The 24911-nt window shown below is 35.4% G+C and overlaps 3 protein-coding genes and 1 non-coding gene across 4 annotated transcripts; 1 reads left to right on the plus strand and 3 right to left on the minus strand.

Annotated features, from left to right (window-relative positions):
- Positions 1-301: 301 nt before the first annotated feature.
- LOC145045623 (protein FAR-RED IMPAIRED RESPONSE 1-like) lies at positions 302-8266 on the minus strand. Its single transcript, XM_078993949.1, has 3 exons — positions 8261-8266; positions 903-1970; positions 302-793 (listed from the first exon to the last, which is right to left on the minus strand). Exons 1-3 carry the CDS (start codon positions 8264-8266, stop codon positions 302-304), a joined length of 1566 nt encoding a protein of 521 aa, XP_078850075.1.
- A 7009-nt stretch (positions 8267-15275) lies between these two features.
- LOC144998263 (RING/U-box superfamily protein) lies at positions 15276-16450 on the plus strand. Its single transcript, XM_078958062.1, has 5 exons — positions 15276-15328; positions 15450-15587; positions 15667-15724; positions 15804-16027; positions 16140-16450. Exons 1-5 carry the CDS (start codon positions 15315-15317, stop codon positions 16210-16212), a joined length of 507 nt encoding a protein of 168 aa, XP_078814188.1. The 5' UTR covers positions 15276-15314; the 3' UTR covers positions 16213-16450.
- Positions 16451-17992: 1542 nt separating this feature from the next.
- FASS (tonneau 2 (TON2)) lies at positions 17993-22162 on the minus strand. The gene is made up of 12 exons (XM_078956980.1): positions 21848-22162; positions 20993-21084; positions 20824-20886; positions 20630-20728; positions 20366-20524; positions 19857-19928; positions 19591-19723; positions 19436-19500; positions 19264-19339; positions 18982-19083; positions 18687-18879; positions 17993-18430 (listed from the first exon to the last, which is right to left on the minus strand). The coding sequence occupies exons 1-12, from the start codon at positions 21993-21995 to the stop codon at positions 18190-18192; spliced, it is 1443 nt and encodes a 480-aa protein (XP_078813106.1). The 5' UTR covers positions 21996-22162; the 3' UTR covers positions 17993-18189.
- On the minus strand, positions 18503-18630 carry LOC144999314 (small nucleolar RNA snoR104). The gene has a single exon (XR_013660826.1). It is a non-coding gene; the product is annotated as a small nucleolar RNA snoR104 (small nucleolar RNA).
- Positions 22163-24911: the final 2749 nt, after the last annotated feature.

The raw sequence follows: 24911 nt of genomic DNA on the forward strand, positions 1-24911 counted from the left end.
GGTATCTAGTTGGAGCATTTCATCAGCTAAGTGGAAGGCATTGTGGTTTATGATTCTATTACCTTAATCGTCCCAAAACATAATTTCATAAATAGACCCTGTGGCAGAAAATGATTACATAAATGATCCCTATAAAGAAAAACAATTACATAAATGGTCCGAAAACAAATATAAATAGTTGATCAAATTCATAACAATTTTATCCCATGAAAAATCCATCCAAACAAGAAAACTAAAGAATTAAACAATCCATTCATCAAGCATTATAGTACTAAAGTCTAATCAAACTCTTAACAAAAGCTCATGATCTTTTTTGTTCTTTATTCTTGCTAGTGGATGCATCATCAGAACCTTGACGTTCGGGATTTTTGCAAGTCTTTTGATGGTGTCCAAACATACCACAATGGGGGCATCTATGTCTTTTCTTGGGTTCATCACGTGGTACAATTATATTCTTTTTAGGTCGTCCAGGAGGCCGTTTTATAATAGGTGGGTATATCTTCTCGATTGTCTTTATATGCACCCATTGATCCTTTCCCGGCATTGGAGCGATTTCTAAAGCATATGCTTCTTTAAATTTATCAACTGTGAAATATGTATCGACATATTTGTCCCAATCAGGATCCCTCGTAAAAGCAATAAATGCAGCCGCATGCACACATGGTAGGCCTTTAACTTGCCAAACTCGACAACTACATTTTTTCTCATCTAGTATAACCTCCCAACGTTTTCCCTTGTAGTTCACATGTGCTCGATTGTCACTGCTTCTACAAACTTCAAAGTTACCTAAGTTCTACATGAGAAAATAAGACAGGAATAAATTATAGAAGAATTTTTTCCATGTTTTCACAATCCTAAATAAAATAAAAATAGATAATACATGAGAAATTCATTAAACTTGCCTTATAGATTCTCTTGAGATAATTCTTTGCTTTTGGTACTAATGTTCCTTTCCATTTGTTTGCAATTTTTCTTTTTTTGTCAAATCGTTGCATAAGCTTTTCTTTAATTTCATCAAGGAGATCGAGCACTGGTTTATAACGTATGTCACCTACCCAGGAGTTAAAAGTTTCTGAAATATTGTTGGTAATATAGTCACACTTGACAACTGTACCAAACTTGCTTCTACTCCATATCTTCTTATGGTTCTCATTTAAATATAAAATTGCATCTTCACGTACACTTGCAATTTCATTTAACAATCTATCATGCTTACTAACAGAGTAGGTCTTTGCAGCACCCCATAGCTTGGTCATGAAATAATCACCTCGATAATGTTTCTTGAAGTTGCTATATAAATGTCTTATGCATTCGCGATGCTCAACATTAGGATAAACCTGTGTAATAGCTACTTCCAACCCTTTTTGCATGTCAGAGGAGATAACAAGACCGTCTGGTGTACCGATTGCTTTTTCTAGTGACTTGAGAAACCAAGTACATGAATTTGTATTCTCAGACTCAAGCACACCATAGGCTACTGGAAACATGCCATGGTTACCGTCGATACTTGTGGCAGCAGCTAGTACACCATTAAATTTCCATTTCAAATGACAAGCATCAATCCCAATGTAAGGACGACAACCAGAAAGAAACCCCTTAGAGCATGTTGTTAGTGATATAAAAAAGCGTAGGAAATGTTTCTTGTTACCCTGTGTATGCAAATCAATCTCCACAACACTTCCAGGGTTTCTTTGTTCAAGCTCCTGTTTGAAATCATATATATTTACGTAAGATTCATCCCACTTGCCATACATATCACTATAAGCTTGTTCTTTTCCTCTAAAGACTCTCATATATGGTACATCAACATTGTAGCTTTGCATAAGCCACTTTTTCAAGTTGGCGGGAGATACATCTCCATCAGATTTCAGCTTGTCAATTAGAACATCACCAATCCATCCTTGAGTTGCATGTTTGTTACCACACTTGTTGCTTCGAATACAAGAATGAGTTTCTACAAATTTCTTAACCTATAAAATTGCATAAAAACATATACTCATGTTAACGAAATAATCATGTCAGCAAATGTAGTATTTCTTAAATTTTATACTTACTTTAAAAGTAACCTCATCCTGCGTAAGAGAAGCATGGATTCTCCACTCACACTTTTTATCTTCACAACATGCCGTATGTGACAACCGTCAAATTCTGGTCAATTCAAAGTCAAATAAAGTCAACAAGTCAAACCGATCAGCTCAACTAACCCTTGTGTACTTGGACTTACGTTCAGTATTTACTAAACAACTCGCTATTCTGATAAGAAAACATAAATCGAAAAGTAGTTACAACTAGATCTCTTTAACCTAAAAACTGTAGTACGTGGCGAGCCAAACCGATAAAACAATGATGCTTACTCATCGGGAGTGTGTAAGATCCTTAAACGAGGCTTAACAGGGTTACGAACCATGCATTGCGATGCCGGACACTTACAACTATCCCACACGGAACCTCTCTCAATCGTTTTCACTCTATCTCTCTCAATGTCAAATCTCTCCCAAATCTCTCTAAGTATGTGAAATCTCTCTCAAATATCTCTCTGTATGAGAAATCTCTCCAAGAATGTCAAATCTCTCCCAAATCTCTCCAAGTATGTGAAACCTCTCTCAAATATCTCTTTGTATGAGAAATCTCTCCAAGAATGTCAAATCTCTCCCAAATCTCTCCAAGTATGTGAAACCTCTCTCAAATATCTCTTTGTATGAGAAATCTCTCCAAGAATGTCAAATCTCTCCCAAATCTCTCCAAGTGTGAGAAATCTCTCCCAAATCTCTCTCAAAAGCTTCCCGTAACTTTTTGGAATCATTCGGGTCATTCCGACCCTTAACCGGGTCAAAAACGGCTCAAAACGTGGCGAAAACGAGAAAAATAGGCTTTAGGAACCGAAACCAAGAGAGAAGCCTCTTAGGACCCGAAGGTCCTCTTAGGGACCAAGTGCAAGGAGGAGCCGAACCCTCCTGAGCCGAAGGTCCTCTCAGGGCCGAACCTCGCCCAGGAGGAACCGAACCCGAGAGCAAGGAACCGAAACCGAACCGAACCCTCCTGAGCCGAACCGAAACCGAAGGTACTGTTCACCACTAACCGAAACCGAACCTCGCCCTGGAAGAACCGAACCGAAGGTACTGTTCACCACTAACCGAAACCGAACCTCGCCCTGGAAGAACCGAACCGAAGGTACTGTTCACTACAGTTCGTTCGGTTCTGACTTCTCGCCTTTCATCGCCGGACCGAACCCTCGCCCTCGCCTCTCACCTTCCGGTTCGCGCCTTCTCGTTTCTCACCTCCTCGCCCCTTCGTTTCCCTCTGTTCTCTCTCTCTCCCTCTCGGTTCCTTCCTTCTCTCTTCCTCCCTCTCGGTTTCTGCCTCTCTCTCTCTCGGTTCAGCACCAGAAGGCCGAGCCTCGGCCAGAATTCGCATATTTGCCACTTTTAGCCCATTTTTGATATTTTTAACATTTTAAGCCCTTTTTTCATGATTTTAAAGCGGGATTTTCTCCAGAAATTATATTTTAACATAATAAACTCTAAATATTCATAATTTAAACATATTTTGATGAAAATCATTATTTAAATAATAAAAATCAAATGGGTGAATTATTAAAGGTGGAGTGTTGACTTTGCCTTATCCAATGTCACAAGCAACCACCCCACACCCACTCTTTGACTAACCACACCTCCCCACCTTACCTAGGTCACATCAATGTCATTTCCACTCAATTTACACTCATTCCCACGTTTTTGGAGCTGGAACAAACATCCTCTCTCCTCATTTTCTCTCATTTGCCCTCATTTCACTAAGTATCAAACACCACTTTCTCTCAAACTTTTCCCACTCCAAACTCGAGATTCAAGGCTGATCTTCACGTGTTCTTCCACTCTTAGTAAGTATAATTCATCCTCCTTATGATTATTTCACTTCATTCTACTCAAATCATGAATATCTTACACAAACTCCATCATATTAGCGTTAGAGCTTCGAATCTTCAAGTGATTCTTCAAGTGTTCTTGGGTTGAACACTTCTCTTCTTCAACACTTACCTACTGAAATCACTCAAGGTGAGTTCATACTCCTACATTTTCATGTTTTCTCAAGTTTTCAGGGGGGGAATACAAGTTAAAACACTAAGAACATAACTAAATTTTTCTAACAGCCTTCATCAGAAAAGTTCAACTCCATTCACGGACTGTTTTGGGCATCTTAAACATTTTTGTTTTCAAAACTGTACAAGGTGCAAATAGTTCAAGTTTTTAGCTTTAAAATGGCTACTTGCACATCTCCATACGATTTTTCTACAATTTATGGTGATTTTTACAAAACTGCCTATCATTTCAAACAACAATCCGGACCAGTCTGTGATTTTGGACTTTTTCACCCAATTTGGAGGTCATTAAAAATTGTGATAAAAATTATGAGTAAACTAGACACATTTTGTGAACTTTCAGAATTTACGGATCTAGTTTTTGACTTCGTATGATTTTTCTATGATTTTTGCAAAAACGGGGCAGAATGGCTAAAGTTAGCCAACAGCATGTAAATATCATAACACTTTGTATTATGTTGAGCAAAGTGTATAATCATAAGTTTTAATATTTGAATGTGTTTCCTTGTTAGTTTATCATTATGAACTGAAACTAAGACATTCATATTAAATATTATTCATTCATTTTGGAACACGTATTATTTAACTATAAAAAGTATAGTTTGAATATATTTATAACACTAATACATTTCCATAAAAGAGTTCATACATATTACATACATTTTAGATAAACTATAATAGGTATAGTTTATGATACATCACTCAACGCACTCGTACAAGAAGGGTACATTCATACAAGAAATATTTATATTCACACACATTTCACGTAAACTTGTTAACCTATATTGTGAGACTCTCTCTCTCTCTACCCGTACGTCCGAGTGCGGGATATAATTCCTGGTAGTTATAATCAGAATCTCCTTGAGGGAGAACGTGATACTTGTATATAGATCTATATTGGGATTGACACCCCACACCTTGCTGCTAGCTACAGTTGGACCTGCAGGTCTACGGGTGACAAATGTCATTTCATTTTTCGCGACACTGAGAACGTCGTGGCAGGTTCACATAGTCATAGTATGATTATAGCGACTCACATAGGGAACAATCCATAAGTTTACGGGATTTTATTTTTAAAACCTAAATGAGTTTTATGTCGATTTAAAATCACTTTTTATCTCTATGAGTACAAATATTACTGTACACTTTTGGTTTTGGTAGTTACGACTACACATCATTTGAAACCACATTTATACTTTTAAGTATGGACAATACTTGTTATTTCTCAGTCCTCTAATTTAGGACTACGTATATACAAAGTACCGGGTCTCTATACAAAAAGGGGTACAAATACAAAGTGTCGGGTCTCTATACAAAGTTATTCTGATATTAAAACTATACTTCCTCTAGAATTGTTAGACTTCAACTATAGTCGCTGAGCGTATATGTTTGAGTCATATAAGAATTTAGTCTTGGTTGGCCTAGAATTGGTGGTGCCCGCCTCATCTCCTGTTCCTCGTTGGGTTGTGGACCTAGGGCAGACCCACTATATTCAACGTTTTATCTAATTTAAATCTTATATAACTTATATACACTGGACGTTTATAGAGGAACTCTACGGGTCATTCTAGGGCTCATTAATGCATCATATAGGAATATTTCTATGCACACTTAACTAAGAAAATATTGGATTTTCTGGAAATCAAACTATATCGATCTTACAAGGAAAAACGGTTTCTACTTCAAACAAAACTCTTATGAACTCACCAACCTTTGTGTTGATACTTTTTAAAACTACTTGTATTCTCAGGAAATCAGTGAGACAGGAAAACTTCATCGCTTTGAGGATGGGACGTTAAACCGTCAACAATTTATTTTGACATCATAATGTAATTGCTTTTGAAACATATAAACATATACTTTGGTGTAACTTTTGCAATTATATATATGGTGGTTGTTTTTACTTTGAGCACTATTATACACGTTGTTGTGATACTGTACATGAAGTCCTCCACCCCCAGACGTTTCCGCCATCCTTGGTTTGGGGGTGTGACAGATTGGTATCAGAGCATTGTTTATAGTGAGCTAAGTATATCGAACCACATAAGATATACAAACTATAAATACATTGGGACTAAGGTCTCTGATTTTAAGATTTCAAAACCACTATACCTTTAGGAATAAATAGCTTTTGTTAAAAGTATACAGGCATGCATACATACTAAGGTCAGCATCATTTTAGGACAAAACAAAAGTAATGATTGTTGGATATCACAGGTAAGCCTGGGGATGTATGGTCAGTCTTGGGAGTGGCATAGCCTGATCAACTATGCTGGTCCGAGGAGTGATTAGCATATGCCCAAGAATGGTTGTGATGTGGCAACAAGTCTAAAAACTTACCAACACTACCACAATGAAATACCATAAGGGTATTTTGGCATCATTATAATTACATATGTGAGAACTAAATAGATCTTTATCAATAGGTCAATAGTTGCTTAGTGGATACATTAAAATTTTATGCATCCAGGACATCATAGACTTAGAATCTGTGAATCTTTGCTCTACTTCCTGTTCTCGTTGGATTGGGGATTTAGAGTTAGGGTCGCTTATTCGAAGGTCTATCCTGTCCCGAATACATATAACTAGTATGCACTAAAAAATATGTTGAAGTACCTGATAAAGATCATCGTATAATTAGCTAATTAGTACGTTTGCTTAGTTATTTCTTATATCCCCATTTCTCGCGAAGATATCATGGCTAGATTTCCATCCACACGATGACCCGTACTACCCTAACCACGACAATACCAAATGGCTCGGAGAGGAGCCAGAGAATGATTACCCAACCCCTGTAGATGGTCACCAAGCTGAAGGCTATGCTGATGGTTCTGACTTCGACCCTGAAGTGGAGAACTTAACCCCGATGACTCTTGTTCCGAATCCTAACCCTTGTTCAACTTTTCAAGGCCCGACGCCTCCTTGGGTAGAGTGCTTGGAAACCTGGAGCGAAGAACAAGACCAACATATGTCGTTTAATAGAGAACGAAGTTTCTACAACATAAACGAAGGAAGCTCAGCATATACAATTTTTCCAATCCTGGTCCATAGAGTTGCCCGAAACGAGATTCAGGGTAGAACAACTCTCTATAGTATCGCAAAGGTTGATAGAAATGCAAGAATACATACGATCCGCACCAATCGCCTTGAACACACTCGTGAATTGTCTAAGAGAGACCCTATAACCTTGCTGCGAGCACAGGCTGAAACACGAACCGAAGTTATAGAACTCTGAGTACGCCAGAGGGTATACAAAAGGCACCCGCCTGATATGGAGTGGCAACTAGCTGAACTGAGGGTTCACCAAAGGGATGATCGCCGCTAGTAGTAGATGCCTTACTTCCTTTCCCTATTAACAAGAATTTTTTTTTTCTTTTCCCTATCTATGTCCTATGTGGCATTCTATATGAAACCATCTTGTACTGTAAGTACTTTTAGTTAGGCCTTTAGGCGGCCAAAACTCTCCTACTCCGGATGTGATGTAAGACCCTCTCCAAGGTCAACTATCCCCAATTTGCTATATCTTAAACATCAATGACGTTCTCAGTCAGATGAATTCCGTGACACTCTTTGTTCAAATACTTCCTAATGAGTCTACCTGAAGCCCACTTTAGTCAAGTTGTTGGACTAGAGTAATCTAGCTCCGGGATCATTCCCAATTTTCTTTCAAAGGTTGAATCATGTTATTCACCAACCAATGGAACCCGGTTTGAACGACAAACGTCATTAGATCATTCTCTGATCTTACTTCTACTCTATAGGTGGACAATCGAAATACATCTAGGTTCAATGATAGCCCTTACTAGGAATTCTAGTTCATCAAGAAGGATTAGTAAGAATGTTATTTGTTATGATTTCCTCACATATACATTCCCCAGTTATATATAACGAAGACTTGGTAGACAATAGAATGTGAGATTTCTAACCTAGTTTCTTTTCCTCGTTGGGATGTGAAACTAAAGGAGAATCACACATTTTACTATCCGCCCAGTCTTGGTTATATCATAATGTGTATATGTTAAGTTTTCATGTATAATAACTTATCTTTAGTCAGAACCAAAATAATACAGAGCCAACCTTAGTCACTCACAATTTCCTTGTCTTTCGTATTACAGAGTCATGTCATCATCCGGAAATAGTCAGCCGAACAATGAAGCCCCTAACCTTCATATCGACGCCGCAACATTTCAAGCTGCGGTAACAGTTGCTGTGACAGCTGTCCTTACAAACCTCCACATTAACGACGCAATCACGACTGACAAAGGAATTGAAAATTTCGATTGTTGTATCGATCTTGGAAGCCAACAAAGGACAACAGTCTCGGACATACAAAGTCGTAAAACCGAGAAGAGGAAACGAAATCGCCGAGCTCAAAAGAAGCGTCAACGATCCCAAAAACTTGCCATGCAACAGCAACAAGTGGCAACTCCTGCCCCTTCAGCAGCAGCACGACCAATTCCTCAAATCCCTGGTATCGGGACAAACCCTACACACAAGGTTGATGGGAAAACCGGACCCCATAAAAGGAAAGTTTCGAAGTGGATGAATGAGGAGGGCACCCGTGTCCATGTAACTCTAACTAAACACCTCACTTCCACCACCAATGCTAGTGCAAGCCAGATATGTCATCAATGCGGCGAGATTGGACACCTTAGAAAGGACTGTCCAATCATAAAGAACTCTGGTGCAGACGGGAGGATACTAAGGATCACTACCGCAGGAGAAACCACTCCGAAACTGCCCGCAAATATCAGTACGTGTTTCTAACATCGACATTTAAATCCCGAATTTCTTTATATGCTAAATCTAGCATCGATTAAAGCATGCATAGTAGTAATCATGTGACATCAGGCGAGTTATTCCTCACCATAATCAAATTCTTATACTACGAAAAGTTATCCCCATCTTTCCCCTAAATCCCTGGATCCCCATTCGAAGTGCAAATTTCGGGACGAAATTCCCTTTAACGGGGGGATGATGTGACAACCGTCAAATTCTTGTCAATTCAAAGTCAAATAAAGTCAACAAGTCAAACCGATCAGCTCAACTAACCCTTGTGTACTTGGACTTACGTTCAGTATTTACTAAACAACTCGCTATTCTGATAAGAAAACATAAATCGAAAAGTAGTTACAACTAGATCTCTTTAACCTAAAAACTGTAGTACGTGGCGAGCCAAACCGATAAAACAATGATGCTTACTCATCGGGAGTGTGTAAGATCCTTAAACGAGGCTTAACAGGGTTACGAACCATGCATTGCAATGCCGGACACTTACAACTGTCCCACACGGAACCTCTCTCAATCGTTTTCACTCTATCTCTCTCAATGTCAAATCTCTCCCAAATCTCTCCAAGTATGTGAAATCTCTCTCAAATATCTCTCTGTATGAGAAATCTCTCCAAGAATGTCAAATCTCTCCCAAATCTCTCCAAGTATGTGAAACCTCTCTCAAATATCTCTTTGTATGAGAAATCTCTCCAAGAATGTCAAATCTCTCCCAAATCTCTCCAAGTATGTGAAACCTCTCTCAAATATCTCTTTGTATGAGAAATCTCTCCAAGAATGTCAAATCTCTCCAAGTGTGAGAAATCTCTCCCAAATCTCTCTCAAAAGCTTCCCGTAACTTTTTGGAATCATTCGGGTCATTCCGACCCTTAACCGGGTCAAAAACGGCTCAAAACGTGGCGAAAACGAGAAAAATAGGCTTTAGGAACCGAAACCAAGAGAGAAGCCTCTTAGGACCCGAAGGTCCTCTTAGGGACCAAGTGCAAGGAGGAGCCGAACCCTCCTGAGCCGAAGGTCCTCTCAGGGCCGAACCTCGCCCAGGAGGAACCGAACCCGAGAGCAAGGAACCGAAACCGAACCGAACCCTCCTGAGCCGAACCGAAACCGAAGGTACTGTTCACCACTAACCGAAACCGAACCTCGCCCTGGAAGAACCGAACCGAAGGTACTGTTCACCACTAACCGAAACCGAACCTCGCCCTGGAAGAACCGAACCGAAGGTACTGTTCACTACAGTTCGTTCGGTTCTGACTTCTCGCCTTTCATCGCCGGACCGAACCCTCGCCCTCGCCTCTCACCTTCCGGTTCGCGCCTTCTCGTTTCTCACCTCCTCGCCCCTTCGTTTCCCTCTGTTCTCTCTCTCTCCCTCTCGGTTCCTTCCTTCTCTCTTCCTCCCTCTCGGTTTCTGCCTCTCTCTCTCTCGGTTCAGCACCAGAAGGCCGAGCCTCGGCCAGAATTCGCATATTTGCCACTTTTAGCCCATTTTTGATATTTTTAACATTTTAAGCCCGTTTTTCATGATTTTAAAGCGGGATTTTCTCCAGAAATTATATTTTAACATAATAAACTCTAAATATTCATAATTTAAACATATTTTGATGAAAATCATTATTTAAATAATAAAAATCAAATGGGTGAATTATTAAAGGTGGAGTGTTGACTTTCCCTTATCCAATGTCACAAGCAACCACCCCACACCCACTCTTTGACTAACCACACCTCCCCACCTTACCTAGGTCACATCAATGTCATTTCCACTCAATTTACACTCATTCCCACGTTTTTGGAGCTGGAACAAACATCCTCTCTCCTCATTTTCTCTCATTTGCCCTCATTTCACTAAGTATCAAACACCACTTTCTCTCAAACTTTTCCCACTCCAAACTCGAGATTCAAGGTTGATCTTCACGTGTTCTTCCACTCTTAGTAAGTATAATTCATCCTCCTTATGATTATTTCACTTCATTCTACTCAAATCATGAATATCTTACACAAACTCCATCATATTAGCGTTAGAGCTTCGAATCTTCAAGTGATTCTTCAAGTGTTCTTGGGTTGAACACTTCTCTTCTTCAACACTTACCTACTGAAATCACTCAAGGTGAGTTCATACCCCTACATTTTCATGTTTTCTCAAGTTTTCAGGGGGGGAATACAAGTTAAAACACTAAGAACATAACTAAATTTTTCTAACAGCCTTCATCAGAAAAGTTCAACTCCATTCACGGACTGTTTTGGGCATCTTAAACATTTTTGTTTTCAAAACTGTACAAGGTGCAAATAGTTCAAGTTTTTAGCTTTAAAATGGCTACTTGCACATCTCCATACGATTTTTCTACAATTTATGGTGATTTTTACAAAACTGCCTATCATTTCAAACAACAATCCGGACCAGTCTGTGATTTTGGACTTTTTCACCCAATTTGGAGGTCATTAAAAATTGTGATAAAAATTATGAGTAAACTAGACACATTTTGTGAACTCTCAGAATTTACGGATCTAGTTTTTGACTTCGTATGATTTTTCTATGATTTTTGCAAAAACGGGGCAGAATGGCTAAAGTTAGCCAACAGCATGTAAATATCATAACACTTTGTATTATGTTGAGCAAAGTGTATAATCATAAGTTTTAATATTTGAATGTGTTTCCTTGTTAGTTTATCATTATGAACTGAAACTAAGACATTCATATTAAATATTATTCATTCATTTTGGAACACGTATTATTTAACTATAAAAAGTATAGTTTGAATATATTTATAACACTAATACATTTCCATAAAAGAGTTCATACATATTACATACATTTTAGATAAACTATAATAGGTATAGTTTATGATACATCACTCAACGCACTCGTACAAGAAGGGTACATTCATACAAGAAATATTTATATTCACACACATTTCACGTAAACTTGTTAACCTATATTGTGAGACTCTCTCTCTCTCTACCCGTACGTCCGAGTGCGGGATATAATTCCTGGTAGTTATAATCAGAATCTCCTTGAGGGAGAACGTGATACTTGTATATAGATCTATATTGGGATTGACACCCCACACCTTGCTGCTAGCTACAGTTGGACCTGCAGGTCTACGGGTGACAAATGTCATTTCATTTTTCGCGACACTGAGAACGTCGTGGCAGGTTCACATAGTCATAGTATGATTATAGCGACTCACATAGGGAACAATCCATAAGTTTACGGGATTTTATTTTTAAAACCTAAATGAGTTTTATGTCGATTTAAAATCACTTTTTATCTCTATGAGTACAAATATTACTGTACACTTTTGGTTTTGGTAGTTACGACTACACATCATTTGAAACCACATTTATACTTTTAAGTATGGACAATACTTGTTATTTCTCAGTCCTCTAATTTAGGACTACGTATATACAAAGTACCGGGTCTCTATACAAAAAGGGGTACAAATACAAAGTGTCGGGTCTCTATACAAAGTTATTCTGATATTAAAACTATACTTCCTCTAGAATTGTTAGACTTCAACTATAGTCGCTGAGCGTATATGTTTGAGTCATATAAGAATTTAGTCTTGGTTGGCCTAGAATTGGTGGTGCCCGCCTCATCTCCTGTTCCTCGTTGGGTTGTGGACCTAGGGCAGACCCACTATATTCAACGTTTTATCTAATTTAAATCTTATATAACTTATATACACTGGACGTTTATAGAGGAACTCTACGGGTCATTCTAGGGCTCATTAATGCATCATATAGGAATATTTCTATGCACACTTAACTAAGAAAATATTGGATTTTCTGGAAATCAAACTATATCGATCTTACAAGGAAAAACGGTTTCTACTTCAAACAAAACTCTTATGAACTCACCAACCTTTGTGTTGATACTTTTTAAAACTACTTGTATTCTCAGGAAATCAGTGAGACAGGAAAACTTCATCGCTTTGAGGATGGGACGTTAAACCGTCAACAATTTATTTTGACATCATAATGTAATTGCTTTTGAAACATATAAACATATACTTTGGTGTAACTTTTGCAATTATATATATGGTGGTTGTTTTTACTTTGAGCACTATTATACACGTTGTTGTGATACTGTACATGAAGTCCTCCACCCCCAGACGTTTCCGCCATCCTTGGTTTGGGGGTGTGACAGATTGGTATCAGAGCATTGTTTATAGTGAGCTAAGTATATCGAACCACATAAGATATACAAACTATAAATACATTGGGACTAAGGTCTCTGATTTTAAGATTTCAAAACCACTATACCTTTAGGAATAAATAGCTTTTGTTAAAAGTATACAGGCATGCATACATACTAAGGTCAGCATCATTTTAGGACAAAACAAAAGTAATGATTGTTGGATATCACAGGTAAGCCTGGGGATGTATGGTCAGTCTTGGGAGTGGCATAGCCTGATCAACTATGCTGGTCCGAGGAGTGATTAGCATATGCCCAAGAATGGTTGTGATGTGGCAACAAGTCTAAAAACTTACCAACACTACCACAATGAAATACCATAAGGGTATTTTGGCATCATTATAATTACATATGTGAGAACTAAATAGATCTTTATCAATAGGTCAATAGTTGCTTAGTGGATACATTAAAATTTTATGCATCCAGGACATCATAGACTTAGAATCTGTGAATCTTTGCTCTACTTCCTGTTCTCGTTGGATTGGGGATTTAGAGTTAGGGTCGCTTATTCGAAGGTCTATCCTGTCCCGAATACATATAACTAGTATGCACTAAAAAATATGTTGAAGTACCTGATAAAGATCATCGTATAATTAGCTAATTAGTACGTTTGCTTAGTTATTTCTTATATCCCCATTTCTCGCGAAGATATCATGGCTAGATTTCCATCCACACGATGACCCGTACTACCCTAACCACGACAATACCAAATGGCTCGGAGAGGAGCCAGAGAATGATTACCCAACCCCTGTAGATGGTCACCAAGCTGAAGGCTATGCTGATGGTTCTGACTTCGACCCTGAAGTGGAGAACTTAACCCCGATGACTCTTGTTCCGAATCCTAACCCTTGTTCAACTTTTCAAGGCCCGACGCCTCCTTGGGTAGAGTGCTTGGAAACCTGGAGCGAAGAACAAGACCAACATATGTCGTTTAATAGAGAACGAAGTTTCTACAACATAAACGAAGGAAGCTCAGCATATACAATTTTTCCAATCCTGGTCCATAGAGTTGCCCGAAACGAGATTCAGGGTAGAACAACTCTCTATAGTATCGCAAAGGTTGATAGAAATGCAAGAATACATACGATCCGCACCAATCGCCTTGAACACACTCGTGAATTGTCTAAGAGAGACCCTATAACCTTGCTGCGAGCACAGGCTGAAACACGAACCGAAGTTATAGAACTCTGAGTACGCCAGAGGGTATACAAAAGGCACCCGCCTGATATGGAGTGGCAACTAGCTGAACTGAGGGTTCACCAAAGGGATGATCGCCGCTAGTAGTAGATGCCTTACTTCCTTTCCCTATTAACAAGAATTTTTTTTTTCTTTTCCCTATCTATGTCCTATGTGGCATTCTATATGAAACCATCTTGTACTGTAAGTACTTTTAGTTAGGCCTTTAGGCGGCCAAAACTCTCCTACTCCGGATGTGATGTAAGACCCTCTCCAAGGTCAACTATCCCCAATTTGCTATATCTTAAACATCAATGACGTTCTCAGTCAGATGAATTCCATGACACTCTTTGTTCAAATACTTCCTAATGAGTCTACCTGAGCGTATATGTTTGAGTCATATAAGAATTTAGTCTTGGTTGGCCTAGAATTGGTGGTGCCCGCCTCATCTCCTGTTCCTCGTTGGGTTGTGGACCTAGGGCAGACCCACTATATTCAACGTTTTATCTAATTAAAATCTTATATAACTTATATACACTGGACGTTTATAGAGGAACTCTACGGGTCATTCTAGGGCTCATTAATGCATCATATAGGAATATTTCTATGCACACTTAACTAAGAAAATATTGGATTTTCTGGAAATCAAACTATATCGATCTTACAAGGAAAAACGGTTTCTACTTCAAACAAAACTCTTATGAACTCACCAACCTTTGTGTTGATACTTTTTAAAACTACTTGTATTCTCAGGAAATCAGTGAGACAGGAAAACTTCATCGCTTTGAGGATGGGACGTTAAACCGTCAACAATTTATTTTGACATCATAATGTAATTGCTTTTGAAACATATAAACATATATTTTGGTGTAACTTTTGCAATTATATATATGGTGGTTGTTTTTACTTTGAGCACTATTATACACGTTGTTGTGATACTGTACATGAAGTCCTCCACCCCGAGACGTTTCCGCCATCCTTGGTTTGGGGGTGTGACACCGTAAGTCGTGTCAAATCGCTTTTCTCAATAGTATTGGACATTCAAATGTCAGGCAAAGAGATTTCATGGCTCAACGAAGGTGAACCTCTTTCATCACTTCTTCTACGAATATATAAAGTAAATAGGATTTGGTACTCCAAATCTGTTGTGAATCTCATCTATGCAACTGATTTCATTTTTACCTTTAATTTTGATTTCAGGGCTGTTGGGATTTCAAGAGAGGAATTAAACGTCGTTAACAGAAGATCAAGGCCATTACCAAGGCAGAGGTCATTTGGGCAATCTAAAATTTTGCCTCCTGGTGTTACTAAACAGAGAATTCTGCAGTGGCGTTTAAGGTATAGTAAATAAAAGCCGATGCTTTGGAGATTAGTCTATGTGATTGTAACAATTTATGATATAATTTTGTACTTGCAGCATTTATGAACAGAACTTGCGTGCTGTTCCTTGTCCTACAAGAAGGTCGCTTGAGCAGGTATACATTTTATGAAACATTCTATCATATTTAACCTTAACTTGATCAAACCAATGCCTAAAGTTTTTAACCTTTTTAGGGTTTTATGGGAAGAAACAGTAACAAGGAAAGATTAGTAGAAAGAATAGAACCATGGATACACAGGGAACTCCATGCTATTCTTGGGGATCCAGATCCAGTTATGCTCGTTCATGTGGTGACCTCACTCTTTATCTCAACCCTTGAAAAAATGCACAACAACCATCTTCAACCTTTGCAGCCTTTTCTATTGGAAAAAACGAGTATATTCTGGCATGAACTCAGGTATGGTGTTTATAGTTGTCATTAAATATATATATTATTATTCATTGAATGTTAAATAATAATCTCTTTCATATAGCTAAGTTTTTTTTTTTTTTTTTTTTTTTGTGTATAGATGTTTTGCAGAAAGCTCATTCAATATGGAAACATATGACACAGTAGTTGAATATGTAAAGTGCTCAAATTGAAATATATTTGTATGATCGGATGATGAAGATGAAGATGACCATGTAGCAGCCACTCTTACATCATATTATTAAGCAAAAGAGTTGTTTAACGATGTAATATGTTTATCAATTGTTGTCTTTTTGTAAAGGTAAAATTATCTTGTATTAGAAAGAGATGAAAAGTGTATAAAGTAAATGATGAAAATTACATTTGAAGTAATACCCGGTTGTTAAGTTGATTGGCTAATATGATGTTGTAGGATAGTATTTATCAGTTGGTAAGGTGGCATTTCTTGCTTTGTTTTAAGGAGACATGAAAGTGGTGTTGATTTATAATGCAAGTATTTTTGCATTATTTTAAAGGTGTTGTTAAAATGTACATCTTCAAAAATAATTTGTTGAGGGTCAACATACATAGTCAAACACCGCATATCGATAACTATATCGGGCACTAAAACACAAAGGCATAGTGGGGGTTACATGTTAAATCAATATCATTACATTATTGTTAATAAGTTCCCACAATTACAAATTAAAGAAGCAAATATCCGATATGAAACATCATGCAAGTTAGATGAGAATAATGGTAGAGTTATCGCTGAATTTAAGTACGCAAGTATTATTCGTTGCCTGATTTATACCACATATTTGCATTTGGTGTTTGCAAACTTACAAGGTTTACATGTAATCGGAATAAAGACCATTGAAAGGAAAAAAATTAAACTAAGTTTCAAAATCGAAAAATTGTGAAAACTTAGTGTTTCTTGTGGAAAAAAAAATCAATTTTGACACGTCAGCATATCATCTCTGCATGTCACGTCATAAAAAACTGACGCATCATCATATCACGTCAGCATATAACCTGGTTGACCGGTCAAGTAATCAAAATTATAATAAATTGGAAAACGCAGTATCAAATTTAAAACAACAAAAAACAGTGTCAAGTTAAAATTTTAGTATAAACTTTTTTTTTTTTTTTTTTTTCATCGTTAAACCAATGGTCACTATAATTTCGAGGAATTTGTACGTTTGATCCTTAACTTATTTTTTTAATTCGAAAGATCCTTACAATTTGTTTTTGTTGCATGTTTGATCTCTATCTTACCGAAAAATACTATTTTACCCTTGGTTTTTTAATTTATTTAAATAAAATGGAATAGATAAAATAAGATGAGATGTAAATAGGGTTGAAGGTATATATATATATATATATATATATATATATATATATATATATATATATATATATATATATATATATATATGTGGGAAAAGTGAATATACCCTTAAAGGTATATAAGCTCAAGTACTCAAACTCACCATACTACGTCGTTTTATATCATATATATATACATTGTGATTGTCTAATATTCTTATAATTTAACTCCTAATTTGATTTATTTCTAAGATTTTTATAAATTTCACATTTATCTTTCTTTTACATAATTTTCATTTTCAACTATTATATATGCAGCCTAGTAGATGTTCGACACAAATATGTGATGTAAGAGAATGATAACTGTGAAATTTCGAAAATATTAAAAGTAAATTAAATTAGTGATTGAATTTTAAGAACATTATAATAAATATATTAAACAAAATAATATATTATGATGGGTTTGGATGCCTAAGGTTATATACCCTTAAGGGTATATTCACTTTTATATATATATATATATATATATATATATATATATATATATATATATATATATATATATATATATATATATATATGCTTCGATGAGAGAACCTGATTTACCTTTATTCAAAGTTAACCACCCATTCATAAATTACGAAATGAAAATCTCAAAAGATGGAATCACAAGTTTTCCCTCACACAAATATACAAAGTCCACATCTGAAAATCCAGATTGTAATCATGTCATTTTTACATAAGATACACACACACACAAATAGAGAGATTGTCCTAAAAAGCAGCGCATCAAGATATGTTAACATATATGGTTATTATTATAACTGTGACATAGTTAATGATTATGATTCTTCTTCTGGTTCTTCCTCTTCTTGTAGAAGGTTTTCTCTGTTATCATGTGCCCAAAAACCACGTACATCTATAAGCATACTGCAAACCGTTCCACCTTGTTTGCATGACAACAAATCCGACAGTGTGATTCTCAGTGGGTCCGCCGGCTTCACCATGTCCCATATTTCATCCCGTACGTCTTCTATGCATAACTCATAATTTCCACCCTCTATCCATTTTTGGTGCACATCCCTGTAGTGTACCAATCAATTTTTTATTTTATTTTTTATTACTAATATATGGTGAAAATATGTATCTAAAATATATGTATCTCAGAGTCAAGAGGCTTGCATACGTATCACACGTGCAACAAGTAGGAAAAGCAGAGATTTTTTTATTTTTTTTTTGTAGGAAGGGTATATCAGGCAACATTTAAACTTTAAATGCTCCCCTTCTTTACTTCCATTTTTCAATTTCCTATTTCCTAATAATAAATAATTAGTTATACCTGAAAAGGGTGTGAATATCAGCTGTTGTAAGGAAGCCTCTTCCATTAAGATCTAAACATCGGAAAAGATATGTAATTCCCTCTGGAGTGTCTTTGTTTTCAAGGGCTAGAACAAAGTCAAGGAAACTCTCAAAGTCCATCTCCCGAGCATTTCCTCTTCCCGTTTTACCCCTACGCACATGCTCATCAAAAGCTATTGGAGAAATTAATATCATAAGTCATTCAAAAAAACATATAATTTATCAGATTTTTAAAAAAAAAAAAAAAAAAAAAAAACTTAGTAATTGTTACTTACCCCTCTCGATAAAAATATCTGTGAGTGTCCCATCTGCGTATTCTCGAAGCTCTTGCTTGCTCAGTGTTCCGTTCATATCTTTATCAAGTGCAAGGAACATATCTGTAGTGTACATGAAAATATGATGAGGGTAGTTTCGTCTTTTTATATAGAATCAAATTCCATCCTCTTCCTCCCATTAGGATAGATGAAATCCATCAAAAGTGAAATTTAAATTTTTGTTTCATTAAGTATAAAGCGAGGGTATTTTGGTCTTTTGGAGACTGGAAAGGATATGCTTACCACATACACGCTGTGCAGATGTCATGGAAAACCAGTTTTCAGCCTGTTCGGTGTCTGTAACTTCTTCTTCACTTTCCTATCATCGTTAAAGCAACAATTTTTATTCCAATTAACAGAAAATATTGAAGGATTAACTTAAAAAAAATAAAATTAAGGAAAAAACTGAAATTACCTGGTGCAGTTCCATTAGCTCTTGAAGACAGTTACTAAGCAGCACCTTCTTTATGCATGCCTTCCCTGAGAAAAGGTATAGAGAAATGAGATCACAAGAATAAAATGATAATCAAAAAACTATTTTTTAGTTATTTGAAAAAAAAAAAAAAAAACCTCGTCTATTGGGATCACAAAAGAAAAAGAATTTGGGTGCAGCAATTCGGCAATACATTTGAACAAAAGCTCCAGGCATATCACGCAATTGAGCCAAATTAGGAATAAGACCTCGAATATAAGCTTCCATTTCCTTTTTTAACAATATTAAAAACAAAAAAGGTTAATAGGGAAAAGAAAGTAATACATTTATTTGTTTTTTATAGTATTCTACTTTCATTTTCTTTCTTTTTTTATTTTTGGTATTAAAATAACAAGGTACATACATGAGGTAGAAGAAAACCATCAGAATCCTCATCAAGCTCACTCATATCAATTCTTGCTTGAGTAAGAGAAACCTGAACATGAAGAATTAAATATTACTAAAAAGACTTGCAGAATGTTTTTGAAAGGAATGAAATCTGTCAAAAGAATTGGAAGTAAAAATATCAGTAAGGGTAACATAGTCAATTTACTCAGAACAGGGTCAAAAAAAAAGATTACAAAAACCACCAAGAAGGACCAAAAAAAATTATTACTCAGGGATCATTTTTGTAATTTACTCTTTTGAGTTGCTAACTTATATTTATTTCAATATATACATTACATATATACTAGGGGTATTTTGGTCTTTTAATAAAAAAGGATAGGATCAAATTCTTTAAACCCATCACTGAAATGACAAAATCAGTCAAACATGGAATATAAAGAATCCACAGAAACAAATTCCACATCATGGAATTGGAATGGAATCTCTAATTCCAATTCCGTTTTGAGCTCAAAGAAGAAAACTCACCGTGCGCATTACATAGAGATAAAAAGGCAGAATAGCAATCCTTCCTGATTCATCTTTTTCAAATTTCATAAAATTTGATGGGCTAAAAAATCGGCGACATTTTGGGCCTATTTGCTCTGTGCATACAGAGGCAATGTGGCAAAAATCTTCATAGTTCATCTACAGAAAGAGAAACATCAGCATAACATTAATGTTTAAACATTGGCATTGAGAAAACAATCAAATAAATGAGAATTTTTTGTAAGGTGGATGGAATATGGATACCTTTTCTGCACCAGTGGCATCATCAATGACACAATTTTCTCTTAAGCAAACCCACATGGCATCCAGGTCATCAGCATTCAGCAAAAGATCAGATTGTTTCTAAGTAAAGAAAATGAATCAACAAATTTATTATTCGAATTAGGAAAAAGAATCCTTGAAGGTTATAATAATTGCAAAAAAGTGGATTTGGGTACCTTTAAAAAACGAAACTTTGCCAACCTCTGGACTCTAGAACTAATGGAACCATCTTCAGGTTTCTGATGAGAAAAAAAGTTAGAAACTGGAAAATGAAATATTCTAAATAAATGTCATAACATTAAAGACTACATATTCAATAAGAACAAAAACAATCATCAAGAAGACCTTCTTATAGAAACTTGGGATTGTGCCAGCTTCAGCACTCTTTTGTTGCTTCTCTTTAAAGATATCAAGCAAGATTCTTTTTGTTTCAAGCTCTGCAAAACAAGGTATAGATGCAAGTTAGATAGCTAGGGAAGGAAAATAAAAAATGTAACTATAAAAAATTCCCAAATTTACCAACATAAACCCAAATCAAGATTATATATTACCAAACATTAACGTTGTCACGCAATTAATGAAAAGTTGGATAACATGGAAAACAAAAGTTTTGACTCCTAAATATGTAGGAACTGTTTCCTTCTATAAGCCTAAACCTTTTAGTTAAATCATCAATCACTCTTCATACAGACATTTAGACATTGGATCATAGAAACTACCCTCTAACTATTCCAAAACTCTGAATTTGCTAATTACATAATCACTATAATTGGATCCTGATTCATGAGGATGATGCAAGCAAGTTCGATATGATATTCAAACATGCTTTATCTGGCCCTAATATGAACTCGAGAAGTTGCCTCAAATTCACAAACCTAGACTCCAGTTTGCAGAAGCTCGTTCTTACAAAGTAAAAGTCTAACAAAGCGTACAATGAAAATGTCCTAAGTTTACAACTCAAAAGAACTTGTTTATTCAATCTCATAACTGGATATACTTGCGAAGCACATGGAGCATAAAAATTATCACTCATAAACAACCAAGATGTAAACATACTAACTCATTGCAAAGCACACGAACACGAGTTACAAAATGCCTACGGAATCTCGAATGCAAACTACAGATAAGTAAGCACACAAACGCGTTCAAAAATGAACAGTGATAGAAGAGGCAGATTTGGGGGAAACTGATTAATTTTACCCATTAAAGCTTCAGAGCCAAGACCAGCACCGGATCCGATGAAACGGCGGAGGTTACGGACCCACAGCATCGAAGAAGCCGGCGGAATCTTCCTGGACGCCACCGATGATGCATCAAGACCTTCCCCATCACTGGAACCGCTATACATTTGAGTTTAGTATGCGATTTTAGAGAGATAGGTAGAAGCTAAGTTGAAAATTGAAGGAAACCCTAGAGAGAAAGCAGAGACAGTAGTCCACAGCTAAAGAACCCGTGCTATTTATGTGGTCGGTGGGTCTATTTTTCAGGCGATGAATACTGGTAAGAGTTTTCCGATTTATATCTCATAGATATAGGGGTGTTTGGATTTCGGGGGAGTGGGGTACATTTTGAAAGTTTTCTATCTTCATTATATTTTGTTTTAGATTAATAATTAAATATTTATTTGTATTTTATATTAGGTTATAACTTATAAAAATTACGGGTTTAAAGTTATTATATTGACAAAAAAAATGTTAAATATTAACTAAAAATAAGCCTTTGGATTATAAATAACTTGAATTAATATGATAAGTAAAATAAACATCATATTTTAACATATATTTTAAAACACTTTTTTATATATAATATTGAAAGTTTTATCGATCAAATTAATATATATATATATATATATATATATATATATATATAAATAAAAGAAATAAAAATTAGGAATAGTATCTTTTTGGGTTTTAGATTGTTACCACAAATTTTTGATGTATTTAATACTTTTTGTTTTTAAATTTAAAACTTTTATATTTTTGTGTTTTGATTGAATTTTTCTGCCTTTTGGTTTTTGCAACAAATTTTTTGTGAGTTTGACACTTTTAGTCATTACAGTCAAAAATTTTATATTTTTTATGTTTTTCCACAAATCTTTTATGAATTTGACACTTTTTATCCTTGTATTAAAAAATTTTACATTTTGACATAAAAAAGAAAAAATAAACTCTCCTTTTGAATTTTGTCACCATATTTTTCCAACTTTTGCAACTTTAACATTATTGTCACAATATTTTTTAATTTTCTCCGGCAGTATTCATTCTTTTGGTTGTACACTTTTGACATTCAATTTTAGGGGTTGTCGACTTTCTCCCTTATTTGTGGTGATTTACAATTTCAGCACATATCTTTTAAAGTTTGCCGATTTTTCCCGTATTACCCCAAAAATGGCGTAGCCGCGGCCTCTTTACTAGTTATCATGATTATCTAAAATCAATAATTTCAATTCTTGGTTGTTTCATTATATAGATTAAGATTTAAAAGCCTACCAAAATGAGAGTGTATCGTGGAATGTTGTCAGTGAACAATCAATAACAATAATCATTACTATTAAAGTATATATGTAATGTATAATGTATATACACATTTTGAGTTTATATTTCAAACAAAAATCCCTTATTATTAAAAAATACTGATCTATTTTTTTAGCAGTTAAGATTTTCATTTTTATATGGTCTTATCTAATCAAAACATTATCATTAGGTAAAGTATTTGATGTTATTATGTTCCATCTATTGATTAAAATAAAGTAAAAAATAATTCATTAAAGTTTATTACTAAGGTTTTATATATGGACAAAAAGATATATAATAAACTAGGGAAGGGACCATGCTTCACATGGGTCCGTAAGAACTTCTTTTGGTCTTTTGGCAAGTTCCACTGGCACAACGCCTTATAAGTTATAAATATATGTGTTTATATAGAACTATTTTCAAATGGGGATTGATATCTATTGTGTAAACGTGTAAACAGTGTTATTATGTGAGAATGAAAAAGAAAATATGTTGTTTGATAATGTGAATACGTTCAGTCTTACATAATTATTGTTAATATCGCATATTCTCAATAATTAAATCGTCTATAAGGTTATTATAGACTTTTTTTTTATTATTCTCATTCTGTCAGAATGTTTGTTGAGTTGTATTCTGTAAGAATGAAAATGAGTGAAAAACGATACGTGAGAACAAAAATGAATAATAATTAATGAAAATGCATGAAATGACGATAGTTCTGCGAGGTTAAACGTATTTACATGACTAAATAACTTATTCTCTTAGTAATTCTCGTAGAATTGCATTGTCCACACGTCTGTACAATAATTGTTCATCCACATTATAATCTAGCCCTATTGATAACTATGTTAAAACTTACACTTACACTTTCTATAGAGGTGTCAACGCACTCTATCGTTTTATATGTTGCACCGGATACAGATATTTCACTATTATTTTCAATAAGGTTAGTCAACCATGAATTTTTATATATATCATAATAGTATGCATTTAGCCTTGTTACATATAAATAGTGTATAGGATCAAATCCCTTGCAAGCAGATAATCTTACATTTCACCATCCATCACAAATCTCGAGGTCTGCAATGGCCTTCTTGTGGAATAGTAATAGGGCATACGCCTTTATAATAAGGATTATCCTGTAATATTATGGTTATTTTTTAATATCTATTGAAAAAAAAAATCTTTGGAAAAAAGAGGTAACTATATACCTTGAAATTAGTACGAAATACTTTATGTTTTGTTCGTTCGAGAATCCCCTTATGATATCAACATTTTTGTTTGCAGTTTCATCACATGTGAATATATAGTGGTATCGTCAGGTATAATGACAATCTTGTTGCGATCCATAAACTCAAACATCCAAATTCATTTATATAAGCACTAATCATAAAAATAAGGGATTAGGTCATCTGATCCATATTTAAAAAAGGTAATATGTACAAACATAAGTAGATATGTATATTACTATTGTTGCCAAATTATTTCTTTAAGTCTCCTATAGCACTAGGGCCACAAACATCATAGGCCATGAAAGTTACAACCTTGACCCAAACATTCTCACTGGGGATCTGATGGGCTTTTAAGAAGTTTAAGAAAATATTTTTTGTCATCGCCATCCCTGTCTTTACCTGAAGAAAGGATACATGTAAGTACTCAAAAAACCCAATCTAAGTTACATAAAATACATTGATAGCAGAGCAAATTCACATATCTGCCATGAAAGTGACTTGAACAAAATCAAGTTAACC

The sequence above is a fragment of the Lactuca saligna genome, chromosome 5 (genome assembly GCF_052625555.1).
Source record: "Lactuca saligna cultivar CGN05327 chromosome 5, ASM5262555v1, whole genome shotgun sequence".
Classification (NCBI taxonomy): domain Eukaryota; kingdom Viridiplantae; phylum Streptophyta; class Magnoliopsida; order Asterales; family Asteraceae; genus Lactuca; species Lactuca saligna.

Excerpts from the sequence above, each read along its gene's own strand:
- FASS (XM_078956980.1), bottom strand. The coding sequence starts at position 21,995 with ATGTATAGCGGTTCCAGTGATGGGGAAGGTCTTGATGCATCATCGGTG. Across the intron at positions 20,729-20,823 it reads CAAAGTTTCGTTTTTTAAAG|AAACAATCTGATCTTTTGCT; the intron begins GTACCCAAATCC and ends TTCTTTACTTAG. Across the intron at positions 19,084-19,263 it reads ATCTGCACAGCGTGTATGTG|ATATGTTCCTTGCACTTGAT; the intron begins GTAAGCATATCC and ends TGTACACTACAG.
- LOC144998263 (XM_078958062.1), top strand. Across the intron at positions 15,588-15,666 it reads ATTCTGCAGTGGCGTTTAAG|CATTTATGAACAGAACTTGC; the intron begins GTATAGTAAATA and ends TTGTACTTGCAG. Across the intron at positions 16,028-16,139 it reads ATATTCTGGCATGAACTCAG|ATGTTTTGCAGAAAGCTCAT; the intron begins GTATGGTGTTTA and ends TTTTGTGTATAG.
- LOC145045623 (XM_078993949.1), bottom strand. Across the intron at positions 794-902 it reads ATCTCAAGAGAATCTATAAG|AACTTAGGTAACTTTGAAGT; the intron begins GCAAGTTTAATG and ends TTTCTCATGTAG.